Source organism: Triturus cristatus, chromosome 9 (genome assembly GCF_964204655.1).
Source record: "Triturus cristatus chromosome 9, aTriCri1.1, whole genome shotgun sequence".
In the NCBI taxonomy this organism is placed as follows: Eukaryota; Metazoa; Chordata; class Amphibia; order Caudata; family Salamandridae; genus Triturus; species Triturus cristatus.
Genome location: NC_140592.1, coordinates 152,567,226 through 152,588,272, shown reverse-complemented (window position 1 = coordinate 152,588,272; position 21,047 = coordinate 152,567,226). Strand labels below are relative to the sequence as shown.

The 21,047-nt window shown below is 43.3% G+C and overlaps 1 protein-coding gene across 6 annotated transcripts in view; it reads left to right on the top strand.

Annotated features, from left to right (window-relative positions):
* CHDH (choline dehydrogenase) overlaps positions 1-19,656 on the top strand; it is a 178,399-nt gene extending 158,743 nt beyond the window's left edge. For all 6 annotated transcript variants that reach the window (XM_085624629.1, XM_085624628.1, XM_085624626.1 and 3 more), the window contains exons 4-8: positions 526-655; positions 13,176-13,310; positions 17,102-17,244; positions 18,419-18,521; positions 19,064-19,656. In XM_085624629.1, coding sequence (XP_085480755.1) covers positions 526-655; positions 13,176-13,310; positions 17,102-17,244; positions 18,419-18,521; positions 19,064-19,482 — 930 coding nt within the window. In that variant the 3' untranslated portion in view covers positions 19,483-19,656. The remainder of the gene's footprint in view (positions 1-525; positions 656-13,175; positions 13,311-17,101; positions 17,245-18,418; positions 18,522-19,063) is intronic.
* The last annotated feature ends 1,391 nt before the right edge of the window (positions 19,657-21,047 follow it).

The window sequence follows — 21,047 nt, the reverse complement described above, 5'->3', positions numbered from 1 at the left end:
TAGTGCTACAGTGATTGTATGTGCTATGTTCTAAAGTATTATTCTTAGGTTCTAAGTGCTAATTTCTACCAAGTGCTAATTCCTGACAGTGGTCCATGTGGCCCTGTCCCCTGTATATATAATCCCTTGTAAATTCTGCCCGTGCCTGTTGGCACATTGTAAAGTGTGTGTTTTTATCTAATGTGTTTTGGTATAATACAGAGGCTATTTTTATATAATACCTTGTGCGGAGTTTCCTTTGTGGTGGGCCTTGGGTGTTGTTGCTCCGTGCGCGCGCAAACGCTTTACACATCGCCTCAGAGATAAGCCTGAATGCTCGTGCCAAGCTACCAAGGGGGTGAGCAGGGGTTATCTTTGGCGTGTAACTTCCTTGCCCTGACTAGAGTGGTGGTTTCTGCCTGACTTTGGCGCAAGCCTTAGCCAACCAGAAATCACATTTCTAACAGTGTCAGAACAAATGAACTATAAGGAGTTTGTGCCAACCTCTTTGTGCTAATCAGGTGTGTTTTATGTTTATGGTTTTAGGTGTTTGCCAAGAAAGAAGTGATTTTGAGTGGTGGGTCCATAAATTCCCCACAACTGCTCATGTTATCTGGCGTTGGTGATGCTAAAGAGCTAGCAAAATTGGGGATCCCAGTGGTTTGTCATCTTCCAGGTAATATTTTAACTGGTTAATCTTTAAAATACGTAATGTTAGTACTGCATGTTGTTGAAGGATGCGTGCTGCATTTACTGTATTGGGTGGCTGCACCAATCGAGGGTTACATGAACAAAATATTCCGGTCAAGTAAAAAGGGATACAATTTCCGGTGCTCTGGAGTAGAGTTACGGAATTTATATTTGATAGTACAATATCGCTGTAAATATAAAAAATTTGATAAATGTGTGGTAATTCACTAACTGCATGTATGATACTACTATTGCACACTTCAAACTCACTCTAAAAGAGAACCTATTTGTTATGAGAATTTCTTTGCAGTTTTCATGATTATTAGCTGTGAGCATTGCTTCCCGTTTCAGATTCAACAGCCATCTAAACATTGCTTAGTACGTTTACTTGTGAGCAAGAGTATTTATTCAGACAGCCCCATTTACAAAGATGTTGTTGTGACTTATGAATGACTTGCTGCCAAACTCTAGCAGTCAATCAATCAAGGGCTTGTAAAGCGTGGCTACTCACCCGTGAGGGTCTCAAGGCGCTAGGGGAGAGTGCTGCTGGTCGGACTGTGTGAAGGATTATTCGAAGAGCCATGTCTTGAGGTCCTTCCTGAATTGTGTCAGCGATGTGGATTGTCTTAAGTGCAGGGGCAGGGTGTTCCAGGTCTTGGCGGCAAGGTAGGAGAAGACCTTCCTCCTATTCTGGTCTTGTGGATCCTGTGGACTGAGGCGAGGGCGAGTTGGGAGGATCAAAGTAGTCTGGCGGGTGCGTGGAATGTGAGGTGGTGGTTCAGGTATGCTGGCCCTTCGTTGTGTAGAGCTTTGTAGGCATGAGTGAGGACTCCTGGCTTACTCCTGAAATTTAAGAGTAAGCCAGGAGTGCTACATGAGTAAGTCACACCTACTCTTACACAAATCTTTGTGAATCGATCGGGCCCAGAAAGTCTTTTTGGTGTATACTGCATGGTGTTCATGGAAGTGTGTTTCACTAAATAAAGTACTGCCAAGACTGGTGAATGCCCTTCCTCTGCACCTGTGTTACACATTACCTCATTAGGCATTTGCCATTTAATTTAATAGAGATGGCCTACGCAGAAGCATTAGCCAAAACTTGATTTCACAGTTGCTCGTACAAGGCCAACCTATACCTTTTGCCCTGGGTCGGACTGGGGCAGAAAATAGGCCCAGGCACCAAAATAAAATTGTTTCCCATTACCAAATCAGAAAACAAAAAAAATGACCCATATTTGGGGCCCTTTTGAACTTGTAAATCCACGCTATATAGTAGTTCTGCAAGGTAACAGGGACTGCGTGCTTTTGTGCTTGCTGCAGGCAATAATTGTAAGAATATCAGGGAAATCAACAATACAAACTGGCTCAGCAGAACATAAAACAGGCCCACAAACCGCCCACAAAACGTCTGACACACTGACCTGTCAGACCAGCCCAGCAAGCACTGCCAGATTACCTTATAGGCAGATCCATCGCTGCTTTAGCCCATCATGAGATGTGTGCGCATGCTCAGTCCTAAATGTACAGAATTCCAACAGCTGCTTTAATCAGACTCAAGCCTGGCCTTTCACGTTAGATGATGGAATGCATTACATAGTGTTTGGGGTGGGTAATTCACCCACTTGCGTTCACTTTGTAATTACAGCTTTCTCTCGTGGGTGGTGTTACAACCACACATTATTCCATCAGGACCACCTTTGTGGCTTTCTACAGATGTAAACTGATTCATTAGTCCTGTAGAGAGGCGGGATGTAATTCCTACCACACACACGACATTTTATAATATCTGTTGTATTTATATAGCACACCCACTGACACATGAGTATACGGTTTCGATTTACACTTACATTTCTCTTAATAAAATATACACTGTGAAGTGGGAAATTACAGAATAAATGTATGAGCATGAATGAAGCACAGTTCTCTTAAAAAAATGTTTTTGAGTCTAAACGAAGAACATTTTGTTGAAGTTAAATTTGCCTCTGCGTAGGAACAAGCGCAAGCACAGCTGTGAGCGTGGCTCAACATTTTTGAATAACGTGTGCATGTCAGGCACTCTCTTTTGTGGAGTCAGATTATCTGTGAGGAAAGCATTAGTCAATCACCAGGGATGACAGCCAGAGTTGTACTTTAAAGAGCCGGGGAACGCAAATTCCCATTTGTGTGAAACAGCGCAGAATAAAGAGTCCAAAGTGAGAGTAAAAAGCTGCTTTATTATGACATGTAAGCATGTTGTGAACTTATTTACATTACAATAAATGATCCAAAACCCACCTCACTTACACCATTTTTTGACTGACCCCTCACTTTAATCCTCACCCCAACAAGAACAGTCCCCCAACAATCATCCAAACATTCATTCCTTACCATACACTTTCCTTTCATTCGCTGTCCTTCACACGTGACCCAACAATGGCTCCCCATTATTCCCTCTGCCAAGGACTACCCTACAAGGTCTTGTTTATTTCTTCCACCTTTCCTGATCGCGACAACTGAAACCAAGACCCCCAACTGCAAAACAATTGCCCAATAAAACAAACAACCTGTATGCCCGCAAAACCGGAAACATAGGGTGGGAGGGAGGGGGCAAAGGCAAAACCACTGCCCTACCTACGAGGACCACCGTGTTCTAAATCTGTGCCTAACCGACCCCTAGAAAATCAGCTGCAACCTAAACCCCACCCTGAGCCTGAACCAACCAATACAAAGCCCTGGACTGCGCCATCCACCCGAAGCACCCTGGGGGTGGACATACTAGGGATGCCAACCCCTGGAGCCCTCAGTGGGCGAAACGGCACAGAATAAACTGGCCAAGGTGAGAGCAAAAGGGCACTTTATCAGGACAGGTATGCAGGTTGTGAACTTATTTAGATCAAAAAGCCCGCCACACTAATACCATTTTTTGACTGACCACACCCATTAATCCTCCCCCCTACTATAACAGTCCCCCAAGAAACATTTGTTCCTCACCATCCCCTTTCCTTTAATTTGCTGTCCTTCACACGTGACCCAACCATCGCTCCCCTGTATTCTTGCCTAGGACTATCTTGAAAGGCCCCCAACCCTTCCGGCCTGGCGCGAGCTCCTTCATTTCTGCCACCAGGAAAAACCTTTCCAAGACGTTTTTCCTGTAACCCCCACTTCCCTTTCCCAGTCAAGAACCCTTTCAAACATCTGTTTGCTGCCACCCCAACAGCTTGCATTGCCATTTTAAACATGTAAAAAGGGGATGGCTGTCACACCAACTGCCTATATATTTTAAAACCATCTGTTCACTGCTAGCTTTAATGCTAAACGTTCCCTCAACTCCAGCAAGGACAGCTTGTTCTCCATGAAAGATAAATGAACTCTGTCCTGCCTATTAAACATGAAATCTTTTTTTTATGTCCCAGAGTTTCAACCAATCTATTCCCCTTGCCTTACAGAAACACTGCCTCACCTAGCCTAGTCTTTTCAACTGCTGTGTATTTTACTGCCTCTCGCCAAACTCTTAGCGGAACCAACACCGTCCAAAACACATGTTTGCCTGACTATTATGCTAAGTCATTCTCACCCAAATGTAAGACCAAGACATTCAAAAACATGCACACTGTCACCCAATTTGACAGACATGGCAGCAGTTGACCCCACTTCATTCTGCCCTTACCCCACTATTCAATCTTTATCTCATTGGATCAAAAACTAAAATTCTTCTCAAAAGGAAGTTTCTCTGCTTGTTTCGCTGCCCTTTTAAGGAAGGAGTGGCCCACAATCCATACGGTAAACATCGCCTTGGATGGACTCTCTACCCAATCTGGATTGAAAGAATAAGCATTAACACAGTATCAAACCTTAAAACTCTTCCAATTGTCTAATGTAGAGTAAGCAACATTCAGACAACCATCATCTCTCTCATGGAGAAACCTAACCTCGCCCTATCAAACGCAACACCAAATCTAAAAAAATGTGTGCCAAAAAGACTGGGGGTCTCCCCCATCTTAAATCGAACATTCCTCATATCCCCTAAAACCTGTGTAATCTAAACGAATGTGTGCCGAAAAGACTGGGATTCTCCCCCATCTTAGACAGAACCTTGCTCATTACCCCTAAAACCTGTGATGCTAGTAGTCTCGACCCATCTGCATGGCAAAAAAACTATCCAGACTAAGCTACCCCCACCGCCATGAACTCCTACCAAGCCTCCACTGGGCATACCAACGCACCAATTTTGTTAAACAGAGCCCTCACCCCTTTACCTGTCTGATCCGTTTTTGAACTTGCTAGGTATAATTTCAGACCATTCTATGTCAACTGCCTTTAATCCACCGTCTTCACCCCTGCCCAGCAACTAGAAAAGCACCAAAGAATAACCACAACATGCTTAGCTTGAATAATAACCTTTCAAACAAGTAAAAACAGACCTCGGGAAAACTCTTAATTAACACCAGCTTCTCCATTGTCACTGGTTCCCTTTTAAACCGCCCTCACTTGTTCTTTGGCCCACCCTTGCAACATTCTTCTTCTCATCTCACCTGCTGTGGTTTCATAACTGTTAGAAATGGGGTCTCTAGTTGGCAGAACTTTGCACCCTGTCTAAGTAGGAACGCTCACTATGGTCGGGGTAAGTAAGTTACACCCTCAGAATAACCTGTACTGACCCCTTGGTAGCTTGGCAAGTGCAGTCAGGCTTATTTCCTGCAGCAGCGATTCTACGGAGGTGCTGCAGCAAAAAGTCAGGGCCTGCATTGTAAGCTGCAGTCGTTGCATCAAGTGGGGACCACGCTTCGGTGCAGGCAGCAGCGATGCGTCAAGTTTCGCGATGATGCACCAAAAAGCCTGTGATGTGGTCATTTTGCCACTGGCAAAGCCAAGAGAATGACAAAAAGCCCTACCAGCTCTCACCAACCAGCATTCAAAATTGAGGTGTCCTAGCAATAACTGAATCTAAGCTGGAGCTTAGGTGCAGAAATCTCCTTTTCAAACAATACCATCTCTCTGACCTTCAGTTGAGGTAACCTAGCTTCTCTGTTCACTGTATCCAGCTCTGAACCCAAGAAGACCAAGCAAGTACTCAGGCCTTCAATTTCTTCTGGTGCTAATGGAACACCCTGCAGTGCTCTTTTGCATGCATTTGTACCACCTACATCAACAAACAGGAAATCATCCAAATAATGATTGACTAACTTGTGATCTGATCTGAACGTAAAACACCACTGTAAAAAAAGTGGTAAATGTCTCAAAAAGCTTGCACTAAATCACACAGCAACACTTTATCAATATACAATTGATTATCAAATTGTGTACCCAGCAAAGAAAAGTCAAGGGGATGAACTGGAAGTATTTGAAAGGCTGATTTGATGTCACATTTAGCCAACTCAGAACTTGGACCTGCTCTTCGCACTAAAGCCATAGCCACATCTACAGACGCAAACTGAACAGCTGTGTCCTCTAGCAATAAAGGCATAGACAGACAAACCTTTAGGCCAAGAGATATCATGAATCATTTGAAATTTGCCACCAGTTTTCTTGGGCACTACAGCTAAAGGGGATACCATCAAATCAGGTAAAGACCGCTCCCTTGCCGATTTCAAGTTCAACTCAAATTTCCTCTGCCTAAGGCCTTGATAGCCCAAACAAAAACCCTCTTGAAACCCCCCCCCATTCCAAAATCAAAGCCTCTTCTCTGTTGGGATAAAACACAAGCCAGACATTATACTTGTCTACTTTAACTAGAGTAAAAGCCCTTGTTTCCAGGCTGAAATGGAACCCCCTACCCCTGCTTTGTACACTGCCACCGAAGTTTGCTCCTGTTCCCCAATAAAACACTGCACAGCCTCCACATCTTGCACATTCATGTTTATATTTTAATATTCCCTGTTGAAGCTCGAGCAGGTCCCTGGATTCATTCCCTGACCCCAGTCACCTGCAACCCACGCCCACCCCACGAGGTGAGTCATCCCAAAAAGGGCTGGTATGGTACAGCCAAACCACTTGCTGTATATGATGCTGGAGGTTACCTTTGTGGGTACATTCACTGTAGCCATAGTTCATTGTCCACCTCTCCCCGTGGATTGTCAGGTTACGTCGCCATCCTCACCCTGAACTCATGGTAGTGCAACTAGGCTTAGCCACCAAAATCCATCTGTGCCTTCCTAATTGTGTCCATATATTTATAATCGACGCTTAGCTCCCTGTAAGCTTTTCACAACATAACCTTGCATAGATCTAAATTGCTCATGTCCACATATCTATTGTGAAAGGTACTCTAGGTCTATTAGCCAACTCCGATGCCTCTTCCTTTGACCCTTCTTTCGACTGTACTTCTCTATGCAACAATTTGTAGACAACCATAAATTCCCCAATCCGTATCTTCTTTGTGGCATTAGACAGGTGTGTCCCCCGAGGCATCGACACGCATGTATTGCAGTTTCTTTAAACCCTTTGATTTACCTTTTTTTCTAGAATCTGTGGATTTTGTATCCATCTCCTATACCTTCTCTGTTGCATCCCCCTTTTTACGTCGGTGCTCACCACCTACCTCCTTATCTTTCTCTTTACCTTTTGTATCCGCTAACCCTGTACCTTTTGGGGCCTTTTTGTGTACCCATCCTGATATCCATTGTACCTGTTCCCACCCCTCTATCCACTGACATCACCTTGTCTTTAGATCCGCCCCATTCACAACTACACCACCACTGTTGCTCCCCTGCACTCAGCCTTTTCGTTGTGTAAGGAGATGTCCTTCGCTGCTTTCCCTTCTCCTTAGGACACCTCCAACTCCTTCCTCCCCTGTCCTTTTTGGACGTTGTAACTCCAGCCTGTAACACAGCACTACTGCGAGAGACATGCGTTTCCCCCTTTTTCCCCCTCCCCTACCCCCGTCTTTTGGTGTTAACTACTTGCCAGTGCAGAATCTTCCAACTCTTCCTCCACCTCATCATAGTCTAATTCACACTCAATTTCTCCCTCTTTGGCAAATCTACTCACCCCGACATTCTCCATCACCCACTGCACCATCAAAAGATTTCCAGTCAAACTCGGTGTTTGACTGGTCCTGTGCAATGGTGGTCTTCTCCTCCTGCACTGTCAGGACGGTTGCTCAAAACCTCTTCCTCTCTTAGGACCTGCGCTCCCAGGCCACTTCTAACCTGGCCGGGGACTGGTCTCTGCAGCTGCATCTGTATTTCATTACTGCTCACAAGGTGCCTTGCAGGCTGCACCAACCTGAGGGATCTGTGGGCCTGGGCCCCTCCTCTCCAAGTAAAAGTGCACCTTTGCCAGACCCTTCTTGTTCTGCCACCCACACCCATACTTTTGCTGCTTTTCATACGTAGCCTCTGTGGCCTGAGCCTCTTCCCACCCCCAACTTGACTATGTCCTCATCTCACCGCAGTCCATGGCCAGCCAGAATCACCCTATTAGAGGCAACAACAAACTGTGCAAGTGTCTCCCTGGCACCATTCAATGCCTTTTTACTGTCTAGACCGCTTTAGAAATCCTCCTTTTGCGCTTACCATGACCTGACATTGTAGAAACGGCTGCATCAAATTTGCTGCTTTGAGGGATTCCTATCCCTGGTGCAGGGGAGCTGCTTGTAGTTGAGCTCTCCAGCACCACCTACTGGTTTACGTGAGTGGTCGCGCTCAGTGACACACATGAGCACTCTACTGGCCCGCCCCTCTCACTACATACAATAAACTTCTCTCCTGAGCCGCCTTCTCACTGGCCGACCACATTCCCTTCACATACTGGGAGCGAGCGCGACCTCTGCCAAAATATTGAAGCACGCCGTCACTGCCAGACAACCGTAATTCACCCATATTATTTCCCTAGCCTCCCACAGATTCCTTACTTTTTGCTTCAGGTTTATTCAAACTCTCACCCTTTACCTTTGTTTTCGATTGCGGCGGTCAGCATGCTAACACCACCACAGTCACTCTGCTTGCCACCGACCTTTTGGGGAGTGTAGGCCTATCCAAGCCTGAGACAAAACACCTGGTTTAATAAGGTCCTCCCTTCCTGCATCACACGGCACCTTCTAAGTCTTCCTTACTGCTGCTTCCTGATCAGTCATAGTGAAACCTCCCTCACTCCAACCATTTATAGTTAAACAATGCATTTTACTTTATAACCTGCCAAAAACAAAACCGCTGCCCTGCCTACCAAAACCACAGCGTTCTAAATGTGTGCATAGCTGAACCCCAGAACTCCAACTGCAAACTAAAACCAGCCCGAACCAAACCAATCCAAAGCCCTTGTAGGCCTGGCCTGCTCCATCTGCCTGAACTACTGCGGGTGGACATCCTTGAGATGCCACCCCCAGGAACCCCCATTTTTTACACTGATTTCTTTACTGTTTACTGCCTTTTTCTGTCCTTGTTGTAATAAATTACCATCAGCTCAGAGAGTTGACCACTGTTAATTTTCCTTCTTGCAATTATGGACTTGATCGGAAGGCGAGGTAGCAGAATGACATGACGCACAGCTTTTTCTAACAAAATGTAGGCAATAAGACTGTTCGGAACCTGCAATCTAATCTCACCCAGCACAGGCATGCAAACAGCCCAATCGCAAGTGACCGCTTTATGCGACTGTTGTTTTCTCACTGAATTGAATTTAGAGTGCAGGACAACAATAGCAAGATACTGATAGCCTAAGGCATTTGCTTTGGATGTCTTAGGCCAACGTTCAAAATATGTTGATGCGCTGTATTTGTAGCATATCAGATCATCCAGAGAAAACCCAGGGTACAGACGAGCATAATTTCCAACCTGCAAAACATTAGTAGGCCACTACACAGCTTAGCAATTTAGAGTGTCTCCTTGTTGCCCCCTTTAACTGTGCTTCTCCTCACAGAACCAAGATGAAGTAAAGATGTGTGTTGATGGTTTCCTGCCAACTGTGGCTTGAAAACACAGACCTGCAGTTGGTGGGACTTTAAGCAGGACTGTACTAAGCCGAGCGCTGTTCATGCTGAACAGGAGTAATCTGCACCTGAGCTTTGATTTGTGCTGCTTTTGGCCTCCACGCCCCGGTTGGATCTTGCCTAGCCTTATCACAGAAGGGACACAAGGGTAAATGGAAGGGGTGGGTGGTATCCGAAGGCGCAGTATCCCTAGCGCTAGTTCCTTTAGTTGTGCCTGTTAGTATTTCCTCGCGGTACAAAAGGGGTGGCAGAGTGGGCTAAAGAACAGTGATGGATCAAACCCAGATCTGTTGACTGGGTGTGAGTGTTTGATTGGTTCTGATGCTCCGTCCATCACCACCCCCTTTTGTACCGCTTTGTTAGTATTTCCTGTCTAGTATTCCTTTTTAAGTGTGTGCAATAAAAGACTTTTCTAAAATAAAGCACTAAGTTAGAGAATCAGTTATTGCGCAGTTAGGTGACTGTTGAGTTTTGAGCTTGCGCACCCCACACTACCTTCCTGGGAAGCCTATGACGGCTGGCCATCGCTACCACTGAGAGCGAGATGCGGAAGTGGTTGTACTTGGCTCTGTTAGCAGAGTGGTAGTAAGTTGGACACTGGGACATGAGATGCAAACGATCCCAGTCCGTCAGAAGAGTTGAGGTCCAGTTCCCCCTGCTTGCTCCATGGCCCATCTATCAGGATCTGACACAATCTCAACAACTACACCTGATCTAACAAGTCACAGGCAAAACCTCTTCTACTAAAAAGTTGTTAGATCATGTCTTTGCATCACTTGATATCTCTGACATAGTCTCACTGTGTCATTATCCGATGTAGTATTTGTCTTCCATTTGGAACTTTAAAAACACCCTCCTCAGATATCTGTGCTCTGGTAGAATTAGACATTTATAAATTATGCAGGCTGAACACACTCCCATAGTGACTATGGCTATACCACACCTCATTGAAAAGTTACAAGCTTTGTGTACTCGAAGGTCACTGGTGCAACCCCCTTATGCCACTTTGCTTCTTATTTCATTCATCATGCCAGTCAGTACAGCAGGTTTCCCTGTGCAGCGGACTCATTCCACAAGCTACTTACCTCTGCCAGACCCTCTAAATGTTTTTCTTTGTATTTTGCTGTATGATAGATTTTTAGACTTTATTGGGTTGTACAAATCCAAACAAAGCAGTACTTTGAACATGAGCGGTAATGATGAAGCATGACACAATGTTGTGTGAGGGGCATCCTCTTCCACTAAGGATGGCCTTCTACACCTTCTTAGATCTCACATGACTTACAACAATTAGATCTCCACGAGCATCCACGCTTTTGTTGCTTATTGCATTAATATTAGCAACCTACTTATTTTGTGTTTTATTGCTGCATGCATTGCCATGACATGACTGACCGTGACAGCCAAACAGTAGGTTTTGGTACCAGCGTTTTAACATACACAACATAACGAGCTATATATGCCAACCCACTCCCTAGTTTCTTCTCTTAGTGTAGGAAATGTGTAGTTGTACTTGGACACGAGTGGTTGGGTATCCCGCTTTGTAGGTCCCTTTGTGTTTATGTAGCTTTCTGGGTTTGGAGTGCTTAGAGGTAGTGTTTAGTGGTAGTCAGAAATGTGATGTTCCTCATTTTCCAGACCTATCAACTCACCCACATTTTGGTCTGATGAGGAAGGAACACCATTGACCAGTTTTTTGTGTACATTCTCATTTCGGCCTTTTTAAAAAGAAACAAAGGATGCAATGTTTGCTCAGCCTCTATGGTCATCTAAATTACTGGTGCAGAGTCAATGGTTTTGTGTATATGCACAAACTTCCTCTTTCCACCAAACATCTTCTAATAGGTGGTTTTCGTGTAACAAAGGCCCATGTTTTCTCGATAAGTTGTGCCAGTATAAAATCGCCTTTAAATTAGGTGTGTGAGAAGACCACAGCTGGATACAAGACTTGGGGTGATATGGTGGTGGAGGGCAGGCTGCACTCATTGGCTGATCTGACAGAAGAGGGCGCTTTGGATCCAGGACAGTTTCTCCTATATTCTGCTTTACGGAAAGTGGCAGGGAGATTATGGGACCTGGATAGGAACCTCACAGAGGTAGCTGGCCCAATAAAATTGATGTTAACCGTGACAGGGTCAGGACGTATTAAATCCAACATCTATGGGGCCTTGCAGAGCAATTCCACGAGTGCCGGCCTCCGGACCCTTAAGGGGTGGTGGGAGGAGAAGCTGTCCATAGAATTATTGGATGCTGCCTGGTGTAGGTGCTTGGGGTCCAGTTTACACAGTTCCACACCACACATACCTCTCACCGGGTAGAATAGGAAAAAATGTCGCCGTGCACAAGAGCGATGAGCTCTAGATGCCACGAGGTTGAGGCAAACTTTCTTCATATGGTGTGGCTATGCCCAATATAGTGGGAAAATAGTGACCTCCTGTATATCAGAAATTACCGTTTCTATTTTGCCATATGACCCTGCGCGTCGCCTCCTTAACTCCGGGGTAGTGAATAAACTGACAAAACATTTGAGGGTGTTTCAGGGCTTAGCACCAATACTAGTGAAGCGTCGCATTGTCATGTCCTGGAAGGTGGCGACTGCTCTCCTGATCACTACCTGGCAAATGAATGTGGTCCGTTGCGCTTCGGCAGAGCTTTCAGTTCTGGTGGGCTCCAGGGCCAGGGAATGGAGATGCAACCTTACGGAACATTGGGTTGAATACTTGACTAGATGTAGGGCTGTGCTCCCTTCTTCTGATCAGACTACTGATAACTAGGCATGACACCTTGTGCTGTAGTTCTGTGTGAGAGGTGGACCACCTGACAGGAGATAAAGCTCATACCTTTCTTGGGAAAGGTGTGGGAGGAGGTGTGGGGCGTGAGGGCGAGCTGCACTGGTTGTTACTTTTGTTGCTGGTTGTACTTTATTATGATTTGCTGTTTCAATGCCCGACTAGGCTCATTTGCCTTCTACTCCTGAACACTGTCGAAGCATTTGCATTCTACTTCTGAATACGGGCGAAGGGCCAATGGTTTACTCAACAGTGTATTTCTTCCTTCATTTGTGTACTTGTATAGATATGTTGTGCACCTGAGCTGACTATGCCCTAACAGTAATTCAGCATCCCGATGTAAGCAGCACCTGTTATACATAAATCAAAAAAGGTATTTGGAAAAAAAAATTAGGGGTGTGAGAACTCACCTAATTTGATGTAGCGTAAATATGCGAAATTACTGCACAATTATGCGAAATGCATCTCGTACTCCAAAGAAATTACCCAAACAATTTGTTCAGGTAAAAAATGTAATTTCTGGTCACTCGCATTCAAAACACTGTAGCTCACGTTCGGATTTGTATATTTGTGTGCAAAAATTATCCATCTTGCATTAAAATTTCTCCTCGAAATTACGCGTTATGGCGTAATGGTGTAAACTCAATAATTTTGTTATGTGAAATTACCCAAATATTTTGTCCTCATCATATTGCAATCGGACTTTACCCATTTTTAGCCAGCTTCTAAAGTAACAATGTAGTATTTTGTTTTAATAAAATTTCATTTTACGGTGTAGGTGGGTCTTCTCTAAAATGTTTTGTTTCTTATAGGAGTCGGACAGAACCTGCAGGATCATTTAGAAGTGTATATACAGCAGCAGTGCACTAAGCCTATTACGTTATATCAAGCCCAAAAGCCTATTCGAATGGTTCAGATTGGTTTAGAGTGGCTTTGGAAATTCACAGGTAATGTACATAGTGTAACAATGAAGTTTATCTTCGATTACTTTCTACCAGTTTATCACAGAACACATTTTAATAGAACATAGTAGTTAATAATAATGAATAAAGTACCCTTGGCAGTACATTAAAGGGATATTGCATGTCACTGAGGACTTTGGTTACCTTATAGGGGATGAGTCCGAAGCCTGAGTTTCTTTATAAGGTCATGGAACTCTGAGGTGATGTGCAAAATCCTTTTAACTTACAAAAAATGTATTTTATTCCTCATTATGCATGGTCACAACATTTACCTTTCCACAAACCACTGAAATCCTGGCACTCATTTTTCTTTCACGTGAAAGCTGATACCTTTGCAGACATGAAGAACAAAAGTAGTCTGTAGTGCAAACTTAACGTGGCAAAAGCAGTTAGTAACTTGTTGCAAACATATATTAGAATCGGTTTAATTGAAGTCAGACTGAAAAGTAATGATGGAGCTCCGAATGTGTCAAAACAGTGAGAGAGATTCTATCGTTCCAGTAATGACCTGCAGCATATATTTTGCTATAAATATCTACTTGCTGATCACTGTTTATTTAGAAAACTAATCTGAAGAAGGAATACGCCTGTTCTTATTGTTAAAACAGCAGCTGTAATTATCCTCTGTGACCTGTATTTCTCCCTGGCTACTTGCCCTTGCAGGAGGCATTATGATGTCACAATTCAACTGTAATAACTTATTACATTTAAGCAGATATATTATTTTATTACACGCGACTAGAGACGTCTTTTTAGGAAGGGACGCCAAGGTGTTGGATACAATACAAGCACATATTTAGAGGGGGCTCTTAAGACTCCATCCTAAGCACAAATTCACCTACAGTTTAGGCTTGTAAATCAGCACCTGGCTTGCAGGGTGTTTTTCAAGACAGGACCCCCGCAGGATGGTTTAAATGGTTTTATTGGTAGTGAGAAATGACCCTTGATCCAACGCCAGCAGCTCCCTTCAGCAACTCTCCCTTGTGCATTTCAGAACTATGCAACAAGGAGAAGACAGGTTGCCAGGGGACACCGGGCATTTTACATAAGATGCATACATTACAATCAAAGATATAACAGGGGAACTTTATCAAAATCTGTAAAAAGCTGCTTATACAGGGATTGCAGTCTCCCGTGTGTTATAAGGAAATTAACAACAGGCTTTTATATAGGGTTTGCAGTCTCTGTTGTATTAAAATAATAAACCTATCAGTAACTTTCAATTTGTGCCTTTAAAACTAAAAACATGCTACCTGGTGGAATAAATATGCTTTCTGAAAACGTCTAGGCCTGTAAAAAAAGTGTGTACTTGTGCTTTATTGATTTGCCTATTCATATGTATTTTAACAATATTTAAAAATTGTTACTCTATTTAAGACCTCACGAGGTGCTACGTTTCCCCAGGTGTTAATTAATTCCTCTGTGTTCCTGTTATGGTTGCACGGATTAAGTGATTAGAAATAAAATGAATGGATTCTATAACACATAATTTAGAGGCTAAAAAATAATAGCGTATACACTGGACAGAACATTTTGATGGTGTTCTCAGTGTAACAGATGTATTAGGCACGTCTTCACCATGTCAGATAATGTGTCACCTCTATAGTCTACGTTTCGGCTAAAATGACATTGGATAGATAAAATTATTAGTGGGGACAGAATAGTCCGAGTGAAGAGTCCTTCGTTGTAATACAGAAAGAGGAGTAATGAAGATTGTGGTAAGCTTCATGTTTTTACCTTTCTCATGAAATTGAAAGAACATTCATTTGGTATAGCTGTTGTTACCCGCTGTGCAGTTCCAATATGGCAGTGTTAATAACGATTTATGTATGCACCAACAAAGGTGTACACAGCATAGCAATAGTTTACCAACTGATGTTAAGTACACATCTTCATATGCTAAAAGTGACATGCCAGGAAACCGAAATATACAGATATGTGTGATAAATTCAAGCACAGGTATGGACGCTTCAGCCTCCCCATATACTCCAGTCATTATCTACGTACAGTTTGTAGTTGACACCACACTTCTCCATGTGACCTTCAATTGATTCCTGCTAACTTGCTGACCCACTTTAGCAATTGCTACATAAATATCGAAATACTACATGCAACAAGAACATATGCCCAAAGTATCTAGTCATCACACAAAGGTGTGGGTACCCCGAGGCCTGCCAATGACTCTCTATGCCAACACTTCTCTTTCTACTCATGCCTGCTGGCCAAATAGACTCGAATGACTTCATCTGTAATGATATGGCTGCACTGAGTATATAAAGATCTTTATTTGGCTGGAGTATCGCCCGTTGTCTCATGGTCACCATGATAACTCAGCTGAGTGCTTCAGTCACTTTTTCCTCTGAATGAAATTCATCTTTGTATGTCTAACTATATCCAAGATAATGTTATTCATCCAAGGTGATGGAATCAAAAGAAGCAGAAACAATCTTGGATTCACCTTACCCATCTCCCTCTATGCCACTCTCTCAACTGTGCAGAATTCTGCTTGGACCTCTCATTTTTTCGTAAACACCATTGCCAGGATGACTACTTACCAAATCGGTATTCACAGGAAGGTTCTCGAACTTATGTGTCCAGGTTCATATGGATACTCCATGTGTAGCCATTGAAAGGGTGATCATATAACACCAGAACTAAAGTCCCTATATTGGTACCTGGTTAAATACATGGCTAACTTAAAGTCCCTGTGCACCAACCAAAAAGCGTACCACAGAAAAGTCCCAGACTAACTCCAAGCTCTACTGCCCATCTACAGCCCTCCTGGAAGCAGTGAATCAGTAACTTCTGGTGCACCACATACATCAGTTCTTATGGGTCACTTCATGTGCACCACATACATCAGATCTTATGGGTCAATTCATGTGACGGATCCAGCATGTTCTAGAATCCCAGGCTCAGATATGCTCAATTTATTTCTAACATTTCTATGAAGCCTCCCATCTTGCATGTAGAGTCTAAAAACCATGCAAGAACTTGTAGGATATAACTACCAACAGGAGTCCTCCTTCTTGGTGCTGGGCCCTTTTTGGAAAAAAAAACATTTGTTGATTGCAGGCTTAAACAATTAATCCTACAGAGTATCTAGCACTTCCCCAGGTTTCTTAGTGACCATTCCACTGCCAATAGGAACCCATGAATGTGGACCACCACGCCACATTGTTATGTGAATTTCACACATGACAGGATCTGAAAGCTCCTTTGACAATCTCACTTTTTGGGCATCCGAAACCTGCCCGCTTTAGCCTCAAAGTAGGGAATTTTTAAGGTCTGGCATGGAGATAGCTTTACTTTTTTCGTCAGCCTCCTGTTTTTAAAACAAAATAATAGTACAAATGCATGCATATACCCATACATAGGTGCCTTTTTCATCCATTAGACTTTAAAGTTGTTATTTACATTTTGCTTCATCCCTCCAACGCATATAGCATGGGCAGCGGGTTAGCCCATTTCAACCATTTGTTCCCTTGCACTGTGAGGAACTACATTTTGCCTGATCATATGCGAACAGGCGCCTGAAAAGGAGTGCACTTCAGTGGCAGGATAGGGGTGCTTGGGTCCTCGGTCACTCCTGTATTTTTACATTTTCTTTGTGTTTTCCATGATTTTGTTTTGTGTGTGCGATATGTTATATTAATAACTTTAAATTAATAGAAAAAACGTACACACTTGCTAGAGGCAGCCCAGTTGATTTTGCCAGTGCTTGTTTTCGGTTTAATAAATCATAAACCTGCTTTGTGTTTTACCCATTCCTACAGGAGAAGGAGCAACCTCTCATTTAGAATCTGGGGGGTTCATTAGAAGTGAGCCTGGTGTCCCTCATCCAGACCTCCAGTTCCATTTCCTGCCCTCTCAAGTGATTGACCATGGTCGAGTTGCACCAAAACTGGAAGGCTATCAGGTGAGCACGATGCAGCCAAAGGGCCAGTTGTTGAAGCAGTTAACTCGATTCATGAGCTGAGACGAAAACCACATGCTGCTTTTCAATGTAATTGGATATATTAGAACGCTAGCAAAACGCACTTGACCAGTGGTTCTTAACCTGTGGTCCAAGGACCCCTGGGGGTCCGCGAGGTCTATAAAGGAGGTCTGTGTCTGTCTAACAAAATTATATAATATTAAAATAAATAAACTAAAATTAATATGGTATATACAATTAAAGCGCAATTAAGAAATAGTAAACATTTTGTATATTTGACTGTGAATTAAACTAAATATCACAATATTTGAAAATTTGTTCTGTGCATACGTGTTTTTTTTTGGGGGGGGGTGGTGGAATTGTTTCAAGGTTCAAATCATTGAAGTTGCTTAGCTTGGGTGTCCCCAACTTCGAAAATTGACTCAGTTGGGGGTCCCCGGATTCAAGTAATGATTTAGTAGAAGTCCACAGAAGTCAAAAGGTTAAGAACCGCTGCATTTGACGCTTAGGGAAGTAGAATGATGAGAAGAACTGTACCCACAAGCCACTGCACCATCTGAAAAATATGCATATTGATATGCTGAATGTATACAAAGCACAGACACAGTGGAGATATTTAATGACCACGAGGGAGTCCGTGATAAGATGACACACATCCTTATATTGTAAGATTGTTGGCAAATAAGCTAAAATTGTACCTTAACGCTTACCGAGAAATGCCTCATTTTATTTAAAAAATGTTTTTTAAAGCTAGCACGAGAAAAGTTAGCCTCTAACGAAGTAGCAGTCTGCTTTCCTCCCAACTATAGAAAAAAATACCAACTGAGGGGGTCCGCATTCTGGATTCAGATGACCCGCGGTTTTCTGTTGAGTTAGTGTGTAAGATCAGTTCTTAGGTCGCGGTCGGATCACCATTTTATGCTTTTTTTTGTTCGGTGTCTTTTGGTTAATGCCATTAGAAATTGAAAATCATGGAACTTTAAATAAAACAGTGAATGAAAGCTATTTATGGTCATCTCTTTCAAAGAAAGGGGACTGTGCTTAACCTGCTGTGTTGAACTCTTAACGAAGCATGCACGGCATGGGGTTCTTTTGTACATTTTACTGTCAGAAAAATATGCAAATGTCCTATTCTGATTTTCTAAATATGTTACAGGTGCACATTGGAAGCATGAGGGGCACAAGTGTTGGTTGGCTGAAATTGAAAAGCGCAGATCCGAAAGACCATCCAATCCTCGAACCGAATTATTTGTCAACAGGTAAGTATTGCAAACCAAAAGTAGGAAAAACATTAAACATTTTTCGAACTTTACACTGAAATTGCAAATTATATTAAGTGCAGATCAGATGTTTTAGTGCAAGGTGAGTGAGTTAACCACTCTGTGTTAATGACGAAGGACACACCGTCCCGATGTCTTAAGTCCTCTTTATTAGCACCCACGCACTGGGCTGCTGAGCAGATATTCCAGTACACACGTAAAGACCTTAGAACCCCCCTGAAACATAACACTTCATCAAGCCGTGCATAATAGCTGCATAGGCAAAGGCATTACTACACACTCGCGCAGATACGTACATCTACTAGTCACAAGTTCAAAACAGTTTAGGTCCAACTTAACTATACATCCTTTCGAGGGTGATAAAATGAGAACCCCTAAAATGGGTAATAGTTACACTTGTAATTAATGGTCCATAAAATGGCAGTCTGAAGTGCTAAGGTTATTTGTACTGAATATTTTTTCCACGTTGCAGTGTTTTATAAATGCAAGATTTTGAAACCTAGTTTGTTTCCTCTCTCTAGAACGTGATGTCTGGGAGTTCCGTCAGTGTGTAAAGCTCACCAGGGAGATATTTGCACAGAAAGCATTCGACCAATTCAGGGGAACTGAAATTCGCCCTGGGGATAGCGTGCAGTCAGATGACGAAATTGATGCTTTTATCAGACAAAAAGCAGACAGTGCCTATCATCCTTCCTGCACCTGTAAAATGGGACAGCCTTCGGATGTTGCCGCAGTGGTGGATCACGAGACCAAAGTAATTGGGGTTCAGAACCTGCGAGTGGTGGATGCATCTATAATGCCTAGTGTCGTGAGCGGCAACCTGAATGCCCCAACCATCATGATAGCAGAAAAAGCTGCTGACATCATCAAGGGTCGTCCTTCCCTGCATGAGGTAAATGTCCCTGTATACCAACCCAAGGACTTAAACTCTCAGCGATAAGCTTTAATTCTGGACCACTTTCTGAATCCTCCATCACCTGCCACCAAGTATGGCGACGACTTCAAGCAACACTAATACAGATCTGGTTTCAGCATTCATTGAGGTTATACACTTGGTATGTTTATGTACTCGTCAATTTGCTTAATACATTATTAAATGAATTTGCTCCGGTAATTTCTTGTTCTGTTTTATTTCACGAATATGATGAACATGCTTTTCTCCAGCAGCCTCGGCTGGAAACCGTGGAAGTTGAGGTTTAAACAGGTGGCCTTAATGTGCAAGGTGCCGGCAGACGGAGGGTTGCTGGACTGCAATTGAGGAAGGACTCTGTGTACTCTTGAGGTTGGGTGGGGCAGCCACCAGCTTAGGAGATACAGCTGTCCTGGGATCGCAGACCATTTGGACACTGTACTACTGAGTTTCGAATACCAAAATTGCATTTGCCAAGGCTTCTGGCCTTTCAAGGCCGCCCATTAACATTTGGCAGTGCTGTTGGCTTTGCCAGTGATTAAACAATTCACTTATCAGCAGCAGCATGATCATAGCGTAGTTACATATGTGACCAGTCCAGTAAGTCAAAGGTGCAAATCGTTTTCAGCACCTCTTTGCCTTTAAAAAGAGATGGAAAGCGTTTGGAATTCTGTGCGCTGGTGTTTTTGCAGTCATGCATTCTGGGAAATTTAGTATTTGGAAACAAGCGCTTCTTCTTACTTCCCCAAATATTTTTTAAGTAAAAGACATGGGGCTATTGTTATTGTGCTAATGTATTTGATGAATCTAGCAGGGTCTGGATTTGCACCAAACAGATGGAGGTTTTGATGTCGGGAACAGATGACAAATAGAGCAGGTAAGATTCAGCCGAGTTTATTGAAGAACACCCCATCCAATGAGGATGGCGCAGGAACTGCCAGTTCTCAGAATCCTCTCCACGAGAGCACCCCGAGAATTCTGACAGTGACCTCATTGTCACATCATCACACTCCTCCCTTATTATACAAAGAAATGTGAAACAGAACAAAAGCAACAAATGAAAGAACACAATGAAAAGCAATGATAAACTGGTAATTGCGAAAATAACGGACACACCCGAAACTACAAAATCTTTGAGATAAGCAGGTCTCTTGATCACTCTACTACTACGCCGATGTGCAGGTGATACTCTTCCAGAAGAACCATACAAACCTGTATTAGAAGTAACACCAGCAACTGAGAGTGGTCTTGGCCTGAAACAGGAAGTAGGGTTAGATATGCTACGGGTAACAAACTCTGCTTTTGTTCCCTATACGACCACCATGAGTCTTGACAGCATTTTGAAAACATTTGATTACTTGCATCTCTTTGGTGAACTTAGACCATTCCGCACACCCATTGGGAGCGCTGATTTTCACAAAATCACCCACACCGACCTCCACATCTCACACGCTTATGAGAGTCAAAATCCTTTTTCCTTTTGCATTGAAGGGCTATCTCTTTCTCTCTCCACAGACCAGGGGAATTGTCCACACAACCCTTACTCCACTTCATCCACCCAGGGCACACAAAGGTGGAAGGTGACCTACCTTTGA